The following is a 13,352-nucleotide window of genomic DNA, read 5'->3' as shown; positions in this document are numbered from 1 at the left end:
AGGGAAAAAGGACTGCTGATGTCACTGCAAACAGGCCTGTGCCACCAAAGGGCTACAAATAGAAGCCTGCAGCTCCAAAGCAGTCACCTCAAGGTGTGCTGGAAAGCCTGTTTCGGCTTCCTATCTAGAGATCCCTTAAGGCAAGGCCGCCAACCACTGGGAGGGTAGTACTCTAGGTAACTGCAGACACAGAGTCCAACTTAGGTAAGGGAACATCTCCTCCTTCTGGCACCAGAGAAAAAGGACGGGCCACGTCCTCCCAACCTGTAGGCCTGTGTCAGACGCACTCCACCTTGCGGCAAACAGGACCCGAATGTCCAGGTGAATGGAAAAATAGCCTGGACGGTCCCTTGAGGCTCTTCATAAGGCTAGCCGCCTGACTACCTTCCGGAAACTCCCCAAGGGAGCGCTGCAAGTGCCTCTGAAATCAGGGAGCCACCTCCTAGCAGCCGAACTGCAGCGAAATCTGAGACTAAGTCTCCACGGGGCAGCAGTTGCAATCCCCTGGGAAGCGGCAGGGAGATCCTCATCTCCTCTCTCTCCCCGGAGCTGCCAGGCCTACTTGAGAAAAGGCTCCTAGCACCAGCCCAAGGCCCGGTGGAGCAGACGAAGGGTTGGCCCTGACCCAGGGCTGGCCCTTTTTTTGACCCAGGGGGCCCCCCCCCCCCCCAAAGGGACTCCCACCTACACAGCAGCCTGCGCAGGGGCTTTGCTTCTGCCGGAAAAAAACCCAAAATGGCCACCATTCCCGCCTTCTTCTGAGGCGAAGCACCAAGGCCCTGCACTGTGGACCAGAGCCGAAACAAACGTGCTGCTGTGACTGAGCACGCCCTGTTTGTGCGAGCCCCGAATCAGCTCCTCCACTTGGGAACTGGACTGCACACCGTGCAGCAGCCCAAGGAGGAACACCGCTCACTGCAAGATGGGCAGCAGATCACACACTAATCGGGGGTTGCCATGGCCAGAGACTGCTGCTGCGCGGGAAAACATGGCGCACCGCGCTACACACCTGTTTTGTTTTTTTTTAAAACCAGAGTACAGCACAAACAAGCAAAAATGTCTTTTTTTGTTTTTTTTTTTTTTACATTCAGGTAGATTAGACAGTTTTCTGTCTTCGGAGGAATCGCAGTCTGTTTGTATCTGCCAAAGACTTCAAGAGCAGTTGTGAGATTTCAACCAGGCTCCCCTGGTTCTCACCTCCACTGATCTAATCATTAAACTGCTCCTCCACGGTTTTATTATTATTTTTTTGTAGCACTGACACACAGTGCTCCCATCGATGTCCCAAGGCCTGAAGCACAGCAGAAAGGACCCACCACCCTGGGTCCACGCTACCTGGGAACAGTCACCCCCCCACCTTCAGTGCAGGGCACAGCAGCAGCACCGGCCTGCCAGATTCACTGTGTTGCCTGCGATTCCTCATCTTCTGAGCAGATTGGTTGCTGAGCAGGCTCTCACACAGAGGAAAAACAGGGAAAAGTCGCAGAACACCCCAGGGGGAAGGCACGACAGGGACACAGCACCACCAGGTATGTCTGCTTAACAGCTCACTCTGCTCAACTGGGAACCAGCAACTGGACCAGGAGCAAGGCCTCAGAACCAGAGACAGAGGAAGTCTGTCCATCCACCTGCTGGAGATAGAAAATACTGAGGAATTGAGCTGCTAGCAGGGAGCTATGCAGTGGTGCTCAGTTCTGTATTTTCTATCCCCACCTGCTGGTCGATGGACATAACTACCCACTCGTCCTGGAATAGTGGGAATGAACATAATGGAAATTTATTTTTCCCTGTGTGCCCTTTATTCAGTTATGGAGTGGAGTAGCCGCCTAATGGTTAGTGCACTGTGCTGAGAACCAGGGGAACTGGATTTGATGCCCAGGGTCACAAGGAGCTAAAGTGGAAGTCACTTAACTTTCCACTGCCCTAGGTGCAAAAAAAGTTAGATTGCGAGTCTACTAGGGACAGAGAAAAGTACCTTTATATAATACTAGTAAAAAAAGACCCGTTTTTTTTAAACAAATGAAACGGGCGCTAGCAAGGTTATCATGTAATGGCGAGAGAGAGGGAGAGGGAGAGAGACTCAAACAGTAGCTGACAGCAGGAACAGACCATGCTGACACCATCAAAGCTTTGCTCTCGGTATCTCTATTATTGGAACAGTTCTGTTAAACCTGTTATCTTACCCTCCTCCCCTTTGCTTGTTCAACTTCAGAAACCGAAACCTATTTCCCCTCCCCTTTAACCCTGGAGGCACCATCAAATCTTTGCTCTCAGTAGGTCTATTATAGGAACAACTCTGTTAAACCTGTTATCTTCCCCTCCTCCCCTTTGCTTGTTCAACTTCAGAAACCAAAACCTACTTTCCCTCCCCTTTCACCCTGGAGGCTGGCTGACTCAGCCTCTTAAAGATGTTAGGAACCCAGGCAGCAAGATGGAGGTGCAAATTATTATATAGGATGTAAACCGCTTTGGTTATACCACAGAAAGGTGGTATATGAATAATACATTCAAGGGGGGGGGGGGGGGGGCGGTGGGTGTGGTCCGCCCCGGGTGTGCCGCGCGCGCCTGCCCTCCGTTGTTCCATGCTTCTTCTCTGCCCCGGAACAGGTTACTTCCTGTTCCGGGGCAGAGAAGAAGCATGGAACAACGGAGGACAGGTGCGCGCGGCATGCACCCAGCAGGGGGGGGGGGGGGCGCTGCACCCGGGGGGCAGGGCGCATCGGCGATCCGCCCCGGGTGCCAGCCCCCCCAGGAACGCCACTGATATTCAGTACAGCCCTATATCAAATACAGGACCCTTACCCCCTACAGGATTAACATTTAATTAAAACCTATTTTAAACAAACACACAAAAGACTACTTTACCCAATATCTCAAATATTAGCTCTTATGAATATATTCTAAAAAATAAAATTTACAGTCTGAATGTTCACTTATTTTTTTCTCTCACCTAAAACATGCAAATTTATGATAGACCAAGTAATTACCGCTTTCCCACCAGAAGGTACAGTCTGTTCAGAGGCAGAAAAACAATTTGATAATTTCCAGAGCCACGGCTTAGCATCAGTAGCATCATCATCATTGTCTTGTTGAAGCCATCGGACTGATCTACTGCATATATTTTCTGTCCCGTTTCCTTCCATCATACAGCCATGCAGAGCAGCTTAACATATTTCCATCCCACTTCTCTTTCATTCTTCCTCCTTTCAGAAACAAGATTCATAAGGGGGGAAAAAAAAACACATTTTAAAATTATAAACCTGTTCACAGAATACAAAAGGTCTTAAAGTCTAAATATCTAAAAATTATGGAAGTATCAAGTTTGAATTTACATGGTGGTTTTCATCTAAATAGAAATCTAACAAGCTTTAATATTTACTCATCTTATAGATGGCCTGGAAAACACAATGTTGGTGCTAGGGTTATACTAAAGAGAGAAAAGAAAAAGGAACAACTCTTGCATTTCCAATTAAAGCTTGGGCAAATAAGCACCAGCAAATAACTAAAATGCATTAAAAAATGGGATTAGCATGTTTTAACATAGGACTTTACTGCACGCTAAGCCCATTGTTAACACCCCCCCCCCCCCAAAATAGGGTTTATTTTTTTGCAGGTCCTGTGCCAATTTTTCCATTAGTGCACAAGACCTGCAGAAATATTAGTGTTGGAGAATTTACCACCTCCTGAGCTGCCTATTCAGGAGGTGGTAAGAGCTCCCAAGTTTGCATTATCCAGTCAGCACACACTAATATAGTAACGTAGTAAATGAAGGCAGATAAAGACCTGAATGGTCCATCCAGTTTGACCAACAGTCACACTCGTTATCAAGTCATGATTACACCAACAATGAATCTGATATAAAAAAAATATTTGTTCCTTATCTCTCTTTGGCGGCCTTGTCCTTAGTTTCCAACTACTGAAGTTGACGTTTAAACCCACTTCAGCAAACCCAAATCTGTATTGTCAATTGCAGGACACAGACTATAAAAGTCTGCCCAGCACTGTCCTCATGTTCCAAATTACTGGAGTTTGTTGAAGCCCTCACCTGCCCATCCTAAAGAGGATTGCCATATATGGGACCCAGACCATACAAGCCTGCCCAGCACCAGTCTAAGTTCTTCACAGCCAGAGTTGCCATCTAAAGTGCCACTCAACATGCAAGCACACATGCAACCATTTAAGTTTGGGTTTTTTGTTTTTTTAAATACCATTCATTTTCTAATTAGAGATCTCCTGTGTTCATTCCACGCCTTTTTGAATTTCGTCACAATTTTCTTCTCCACTACCTCCCTCGGGAAGGTATTCCAGGCATCAGCCACCCTCTCTATGAAAAAGAACTTCCTGAAATTACTCATAAGTCTACCACCCCACAACCTCATTTCATGTCCTCTAGTTTTACCGTTTTCACTTCTATGGGAAAAATTTGTTTCTATATTAATACCTTTCATGTATTTATAGGTCTGTATCATATCTCTCCTGTCCCTCCTCTCCTCTATGGTATACATATTCAGGTCTTCTCATATGTCTTTTGGCACAAGCCCCATACCATTTTTGTCACCTTCCTCTGGATCGCTTCAAGTCTTTTTACATCCTTAGCAATATACAACCTTGAAAACTGAACACAATACTCCAAGTGGGGCCTCACCAAAGACTTGTACGGGGTATCAACACCTTCTGCTGGCTACACCTCTCTCTATACAGCCTAGCATCTTTCTGGCTACTGCCAACACCTTGTCAGACTGTTTCATTGCCTTTAGATCCTCAGATATTACCCCATCTGTGCATATTAGCCTCTCACCTCCTAGCATATATGGCTCCCTTCGATTTCTACCCCCTAAGTGCATCACTCTGCATTTCTTTGCATTGAATCTTAATTGACGAACGTTAGACATTCTTCTAACTTTTGCAGATCCTTTTTCATGTTTTCTATTCCCTCCAGGGTGTCCACTCTGTTACAAATCTTGGTATCATCTGCAAAAAGGCAAACCTTACCTTCTAACCCTTCGGCAATGTTGCTCACAAACATATTGAACAGAATCGGCCCCAGCACCGATCCTTGAGGCACTCCACTACTCACCTTTCCTTCCTCCGAGTGAATTCCATTAACTACCCTGTCACACTGAACACACTAGCTGGATAATGCTTCCAAGCCCATTCTCCACCTTTTCCATATTAAAAAAAAAAAAAAAAAAAAAAAGATACTGAACGATGAGTGCCTGCTGACAGGCAAATTATTGCAAAATGCTTTAATGATGTTGCAATAACCTCCACCCACCCCATGTTACGTGTACATTAGTGCTTAATGCGGTTAGTGCAAGGACCCTACAGTTTGTTGCAGAGGCCCTACACTTACCTCTCATGAATCAAGACTCATAGCCCAATTACAATCTTAAAACCATATAACTACCACTAAAATAAAACAAAAAAAATTGCATACCTGTATTATGAAAATACTGGTCTTTAAAATTTGTAAAGTTATTATGAAAATACTGGTCTTTAAAATTTGTAAAGTAGCAAGGCTATTTTTCAGAGAACAGGGAGCTTCAGACATTTAAAGAAACGATATCTGATAAATACATGGAGAGGAAAAAAAAAAAAAAAAAAGGACTGAGCCAATTGTTCAAAATGTTTTTAAAAATCCTATTCAAATCTTTAAAGGCAACTATTAATAATAAATCAGATCTGCAAATCTGAAGACTGATTTATTTCAAACACTAAGATTAAGGGCGCTTCTCAAAACACAGTTATTTCCCTTCAGCTTTTCAAACCGGCTCTTAGCGAGTCTTTTTGTCAGGGGAATCAGCTTAGGATGCTGCATTTGGTCTTAAATGACTGGTCTTGAATGATTGTTCTTTAATATAATGGCATTCCCTCTTACCATTTTCCTTTTAGTATGATTGTAAACCGCTTAGATCCACACACTTGCAATATGCGGTACAGTAAAATTTTAATAAATATAAACATAAGAATAGCCATACAGGGTCAGACCAATGGTCCATCTAGCCTGGTGTCCTGCTTCCAACAGTGGCCAATCCAGGTCACAAATATCTTGCAAAAAAAACAAACAGTAGCAACATTCAATACTACCGATTCCATGGCAAGCTGTGGCTTTTCCCATGTCTCTCTCAACAGAAAGCTATGGACTTTTCCTCCAGGAACTTGTCCAAACCTTTTAAAGCCAGATACTCTAACCATTGTTACAACATCCTCCAGCAATGAGTTCCAGAGCTTAACTATTAGTTGACTGAAAAAGTATTTCCTCCTATTTTGTTTTAAAAGTATTTCCATGTGCTGGGATCCAAGATGACCGAATGTGCCTGAGTGAGCACTGGCTGCATGCCCAAGTTCTCTCCCGATTTGTTACCTTTTCTATTTTTAAGTAATGCCGAAGAGAAGGGGGAAAGTGAGGTTAGTCTTGCCTCCTATCTCAGAGTTTTGCTTCAGATGCCTTTGACATGGTTTGGAGTGACTTTGCAGGAAAGGAACTGGGACGTCCGTGCTGCCCTGCCTGTGCTGAGAGAGCAGTCAGGGCTTGACAGCATTTTGCTCAGCCCACCTGCCCAAACACCATCACAGCCACTGCTGTGTAGTTCAGTGATCCCAAAAGGGGTAGTTGAGGTACAGGGAGTGACAGTGTCTAATGGCACAGTGATTTCCTTGGACGTGGCTGAAACTCTGATGAGACCTGGAACTTCTCCCCTGCACATGGAAAGCACCGGTTTGGGAGTGGAGACAATGGTTTCCCCCCCCCCCCCCCCACTGAGGTCTGCAGAGCAGTTATCCACTGTGGGAGTCACCAAGTAGGAGGTTGGGAGTGCAATGGTGGAGAAAACTTCAGAAATTACTCTGGCTTCTATATGGGAGGCAATCACTAACCTAACGAGAACTGTAACAGAATTAATACAGTGGAATAAAATATATGTAAGGGGTTATATTTATTTATTTTCACCACTTGATATACTGCAAGTGATCCCTGAGGTGACTATGCTGTTTACAATTTCTATTACAGGTACTTCGCACAGTCCCTAACGGGCTCACAATTTAAGTTATATACTGTAGACTGAGTGTCTAATTTGGAAACAACTGTAGTTGATCAAAGACAACAGATGAGATTAAAGATATAAAGGCAGGTCAACTGAATTTGATGAAAAGTTCAGTGATCTTCAGTTTAGATCGGAGCAAGTTGAAAATTCATTGTGAGAATGTAATTTTAGGTTTCTGAATTTCCCTTATGTTCAAATGAACTCTCCAAGAGAACTTTTTAAGATATACATGCAGGAAGTCTTGGAAGTTATCTGAGAATGCCTCCAATAAACAAGATCTAGTACTTGCCCTTTACACAGACAGCCTGTTGTTACATCTGGCTCTAATGTCAATCTGGAGGTGGTATCTCCCGATAGTTTGAATGTGTCAGAATTGTTGGAAACATCAAGATATAGTGGACGATCGTGCTACACTCCCAGTATCTTTTATGTTCAAAACGGATAAAAATGTAATTCTTTGGCTCTTTTTCAAATATAGTTTTATTTAAGGGTCATACAATGTGGTGTTTTCCTGAGGTTAGTCAAGAAACTAAGCGTAGGTATAAGTCCTTTCTGGAGTTATGCCCTTGTGTTCTTCAAAATGGTGGGGAATTTTTTTCTCCAATTTCTGGTAAAATATTTAGTGAAAATTCAGAATGTTAGATATATGTTTTATAACCTTGTACACTTAATTTTTGGGTAATAAGTTTCCCATTCTGGTTGTAAATGTACCTCCTGTTTAGATTCCAGATGTTAAATCAGGTATAAATATGAATGTCAGTATGATTAGGCATTTTTTTTAATCATTTGCTTTTGAATACATTCTGTCTTTATATTCAGAAGGATCCCACAATTGGAGGCTAATAAAGGATTTTTCTATGTCTTTATCTTTGGTTAGTTTATTACCTGTTTAGTGTTATTTCATGGCATTTTCTGGTCAAATATAATGTATTACTTGTTAAAACTAAGGAGAAATTAGGACCTACCTGCTAATTTGCTTTCCTTTAGTCCCTACGGACTGGCCCAGAATGACTAATGGGGTTATGCACACCTACCAGCAGGTGAAGACTGAGAAAACTGTTTTAAGCCAGTCAATAAGAGCCCTGTTCAGCCCCCTGGAAGCCTCAGTATTCAGGTATCAAAACAAGACAGAAAACAGACATCTGTGCACTAGTTGGTTTAAACAGCCACCCACAAACAAAGAGATACTGCTGGCAACTGTCGAATAGTTCAACTACACCAAATTTGAGAGATCAATATCAGTACTTATGTGCAACCTCGTAGTACAGATTGTGTAATTGGTCTCTTTGTTGTGGTTTCCCCCCCCCCCCCCCCCCCCCCCCTCAAATAGCTCCCTACACAGACAAGAACAAACAGAACCACGTAGCTGCCGAAACTGAATACTGCATAGGAAGAGATCTGGGCCGGTCCAGAGGGGCCAAAGGAAAGCAAATTAGCAGGAAGGACCTACTTTCTCCTTCCTTAGCATCCCTCCAGACGGGCCCAGAATGACTGATGGTTAGTACCAAAGCAGTAATCCATGGGAGGGACCTAACAGAACCACTGCAACACACTCCTGACCAAAAACTAGACATCTATTCAACAATCCAAACAACAACAGATGTCAGGCATCCCTAAACACAGAAGTGTCAACCTTCAACAAATGGCACTGAGAATGCTCCATTTAAGAGGAAAACTGCCTTCTCACGAAACAACGAGAAAGAGCCCTCAAGTCACCCAACAAGAACCACCTGAGTTCCCTCCAGGCCTCATCACTCTCCCCCTATCACGCGGGGACAGCTACCTACCCCACTGTGTGCACAGCCAACGTACTCGAAGAACGGTGATCACGTGAATCCCAGGCAAAGACAAGAAGAATAAGGACTCTAAACTGGAAATATGAAAGGGCAACCAGACCTTTTGATGAAAGAAAAGAACCAGTGCACCATACGTCCCCACGGTCCGCAACACAGAAAGCAAGGGAAACCTAAGAGAAACAAAGAGAGAGTACGAGATATTACATGTATATCGAGATATGGACAGACAGGTGCTCCAACTATCTCGCTGAGGAAAACAACCCCGAACCAAAAAAATCCAGTCCGCAGAGGAAGGTCCCTCAAAAGAACGAGAAGGGAGAGAAAAAAGGCGAAAGAAAGGATGAACAGAACAATAAATCTAAGATTGCAAGCACAAGAAGTGACAAAAAGACCCCTCGAAAGACTGAAGAGAATAACACCTCACAACATCCGAAAGACTTGTAAAGAGCCTCCCAAGGGACATCTCGAAAGAAGCCTGCGCTGCCACCTGACTGAAAGGGAAACAAAGGCCATTCCCCAATCCAACCACTCTACAACAAAGAATATATCAAGAATCTCCTGAACGTCCCATGTGTCCCCGCAGAACAGAACCGACCAACCCCATGGCCATCACACTAATCTGCGGAACATACCAATATATGACAGAAGGCAAACAAGAAGAACGATGCCCGTAAGCAAGTCCCTTAACCATCACTTCCTGAGAAAAATCGCCACTGTCTTAACAGTGCCTCAACAGAGCCACGCAAAAAGACAAATGAACTGGACCGGACACGGCCACTGGACCCAGAAGAAAAGAAATATCAACTTGAGAAGGGGAAGAAATGACTCCACTACTGGACACCGCAGCACCATAGAACAAGGATGCCCAAAGCAAACCGGAACAAACAGAAGAGCTAAACACTGAGCCTCTCCATCCACTAAACGACCTGGCCTAACCAAAGCAAGAGAAGGCAATCAAACAGGGGACTCCCCAACCCACCAGGGAGGCTAACAGCTTCTCAAGGCAACCAACCGCCAAACATTATGAGGGTAGACGCCTGACTATGCTGCACCAACAGATAACAAGAATAACACCGTTTCAATGACCGACTAACCTGGCAACACTGTTACACTGAAGAGAAGCTGAAAACCTGCAGTGCAACAGCCGAATCACTGCACTTCAGGAACCTGAGAATGTGCCCCCAGTTGACTCCGTCAGTGGGCCTGCATCAGAGATGTCTGTCCCAGGTGCAGACCAGCCAAAAACAGCTGCCTAACGTTCGAAGGAACGCAACTGTGGTGACCACTCTGAAAGGAAAGGTGTCATCTGGGTTAGCAGCAACCACAGAGAAAAGATAACATCCAAGTAGCGATAGACCTGTAGAAAAAAACAAGCAGAGTTCACACGGTCAGAATGGAACTCTTAGGCCTTAACCCTTGCGAAAAATGATGTGGCACTAGCTCAGGAAGCCAAAATGTCCCCAGATACAAGTGCAATAAGAAAATAAGAAACCAACATCTAATTTCAACCTGAGGAAAACCCACCGAAATCTCAAGTACGGCATCCTGGTACGGTTGCAAGCATTCATGAAGCCAGAAGAAAACGTGTATCCTATACAAAAAAGAATGGGGACACAAAAGTATTAACCACTCCACTAAATTAGGAATTTGCTATTGTAACATTCAGATTCTGGTTTCTAAAAAGACCCAGACTGGAAGTAATGATCACCAGGTATTTCCCTTGGCAATCAAAACCCCAGTGAACTGCACCGGGGCAGAAGGAACTGCTGGTTCTGAACCGAACCAAGAGAAGGGTTCGGCACAGAACCAACTGTAATGTCCCCCTGGATGTGCACAAGAACTATGACGGCCCTATGTTAGGGAATGGACCTGACAGAGATGTCATCCCTTTTACATAGGGGACTCCCACACACAGTATAGGAGCTACCTGCACCTAACCAAAAACAGCACTTTTAGGCCTTCACTCTGAATCGCCCTCACCACCAAGGGTGCCTCAGAGGGAAACAAGGTTGAGAGAAGACTAATGTGCCCCAGCATATTCAAAAATGCTAGTCTACCAAAAGCTGATCCTTCAAAATTGCCAAAGTGGTACCTGTGCACCTCCATGCACATTGTCCAGGTCAGGTAAGAACCCTAGGCAGAATCCCCCCCCCCCCCAAGGAAAGGTCCTGGGTGCACCCTTCACCACGGTTGGCAGACTGAAAGGTCCCCCCCACCAAGAGACCAGAGGAAATCACACCCTGGGAAATCCTCACCGCACTACAGAAGAGTCTGGAGGGAAAGCAGCAGTCTGCTATGAAAGCTGCCAGGCCAGCTCCAATGCCGAAACTGGCGCAATCAAGATTGTGGAGTTCCTGCCTAAAAGAGCTCGCTCCTGAGCCAAATCTAATACCGCTGCAATAGCAGATACCTCAAAGTCGGAGATTTGTTTTTCCCTTTTTTTAACTCACTCTGGCTCCGAACGAACCTGACATCACACTAAGCAAAACCAACTGAAGCGGCAGGAAAGCACCCCGCTTGGACACAGATATTGGGACCACTGCCTGCCAAAGGACGAGTCCCCAAACACCATCCGGAGCCCAATACTCTGCAGGGAGACAAACACGACAGCAGGCTAACACAATTTCACCGCCCTGTGGAAAACAATAGTGCTGAACTGCATTTATTATTATTTTTTAACTTTGAAACAGTGGCTGTTCCCCGCGGCTCTGCAGACACCCTTCCCTTGAAGCTCGGGGATGGAAGGGGGAGAGACCCGGCCACCCGAGTTTAACACACCCAAGGTAACCGAGAACCCCCACGGGCCTCAGTCTCTGCCAGCATATTAAGTACATAAGTAATGCCACACTGGGAAAAGACCAAGGGTCCATCGAGCCCAGCATCCTGTCCATGACAACGGCCAACCCAGGCCAAGGGCACCTGGAAGCTTCCCAAACGTACATTCTATACATGTTATTCCTGGAATTGTGGATTTTTCCCAAGTCCGTTTAGTAGTGGTTTATGGACTTGTCCTTTAGGAAACCGTCTAACCCCTTTTTAAACTCTGCTAAGCTAACCGCCTTCACCACGTTCTCTGGCAACGAATTCCAGAGTTTAATTATGCGTTGGGTGAAGAAATATTTTCTCCAATTTGTTTGCATAATTGAGGAAAGGAAGGCAGAAAACTAAGTTCTCTACCACAACTAAAGAAAATTATAAACATCTTCCAGAATTACATTGCATTGCTCTAAAGACAGAAATTAGAAAAAGATTAAAAGAAGAAAACCCTTGAAACCAACCACATCTACCACCTGCTGGAGACTGAGAATACTGAGGCTTTTAGGGGGCTGAGCAGGGTTCTTACTGGTTGACTCAAAATCAGTTTTCATTCTCAGTCTCCACCTGCTGGTAGGCATGCATAACCCATCAGTCATTCTGGACCAGTCTGGAGGGACGCTAAGGAAATTTATGTTTACAAATCTACACTATACACCACTGGTTCCCAAACCTGGTCCTGGAGGCCCCCCAGGCAGTCTGGTTTTTAGGATACCCACAATAAATATTCATGAGAGATTTGCATGCACTGCCCACACTGCATGCAAATCTCTCTCGTGAATATTCATTGTGGATATTCTAAAACATTGTGGATATCCTAAAAACCTGGCTGGCTGAGGTGCCTCCAGGATCAAGTTTGGGAACCACTGCTATACACACAATTGTTTTGGCCAGTAAATACAGACTAATTGTTTTACTGTTGCTCTCACTTGTGTTTTTGTATCACCTCAACCTTTTTCTGATTTGTTTTTGTGACTTGTTCACTGCTTGTCTGTATTCACAATTTGAAACAAAACTTCATGAAAAAAATGTCATCTGGAGAAAGCTAGCCAACGTGAAATTGTTCTCTTTACTCGTGTACCATACCTATAATCATTAAGCTACACAAATAGATGGGCATCCAGGTTTTTACATAGGCTCTACAGTTACAATAGAAAGAACGATAACCATTTCCAGCATTAGAGAGTAAATACTTGGACCCATAATCATGTAATAAACATCGGGGTATTCAAGCACCCACCAAAGCTACGTTACAAGACAACTACAAAGTAAAGCAAAACCAGAACAACCAACAGAAAAATACCCTTGCACAACGTTAAAGCCATGTATCATGCAGACATCACTACAGAGAAACCAGGCTCTCACAATTGCCAAACAACCACAAAGCAATCATACCCAAGTGTTAAACTTCACTATACAGCGTTTCTCGCTGAGCAGAAAACCAGTGCATTCGCGGCCTACAACTAGCCACTTCTCACGCGTTATAGACTCACAAACCACCTCAAAGAAACCAAGACGCGATGATAGTAGTGGTGGTAGCAGCAGAAACAACCCTCCTCCTCACCTGGTCACATAAACCCCAACTCCTGTTTACGCTCAGCTCACATCCCGCCTCCTTTTCTATTGTTTTCCTTCCTCTGCCCCTCGGGCCTCGCTCCGACCTCCCGCTCCGGCCGCTCCCACTTCCGCTTTCAGTGGC

At 44.8% G+C, this 13,352-nt stretch overlaps 1 protein-coding gene across 4 annotated transcripts in view; it reads right to left on the bottom strand.

Moving 5' to 3' along the window:
* Positions 1-13,319, bottom strand: part of MARF1 (meiosis regulator and mRNA stability factor 1) — a 104,485-nt gene extending 91,166 nt beyond the window's left edge. For 3 of the 4 annotated variants that reach the window (XM_030213631.1, XM_030213633.1, XM_030213632.1), the window contains exons 1-2: positions 13,218-13,319; positions 2,988-3,203 (exon numbers count right to left, since the gene is read on the bottom strand). In XM_030213631.1, coding sequence (XP_030069491.1) covers positions 2,988-3,146 — 159 coding nt within the window. In that variant the 5' untranslated portion in view covers positions 3,147-3,203; positions 13,218-13,319. Of the gene's footprint in view, positions 1-2,950; positions 3,204-13,217 lie in introns of those variants that run through there. The other variant, XM_030213634.1, reaches the window with a different exon arrangement.
* Between the last annotated feature and the right edge of the window lie 33 nt (positions 13,320-13,352).

The sequence above is a fragment of the Microcaecilia unicolor genome, chromosome 8, assembly GCF_901765095.1.
Source record: "Microcaecilia unicolor chromosome 8, aMicUni1.1, whole genome shotgun sequence".
Taxonomy (NCBI): Eukaryota; Metazoa; Chordata; class Amphibia; order Gymnophiona; family Siphonopidae; genus Microcaecilia; species Microcaecilia unicolor.
Note: the sequence above shows the minus strand (reverse complement) of the source record. Positions and strands in the feature narration are given on the sequence as shown.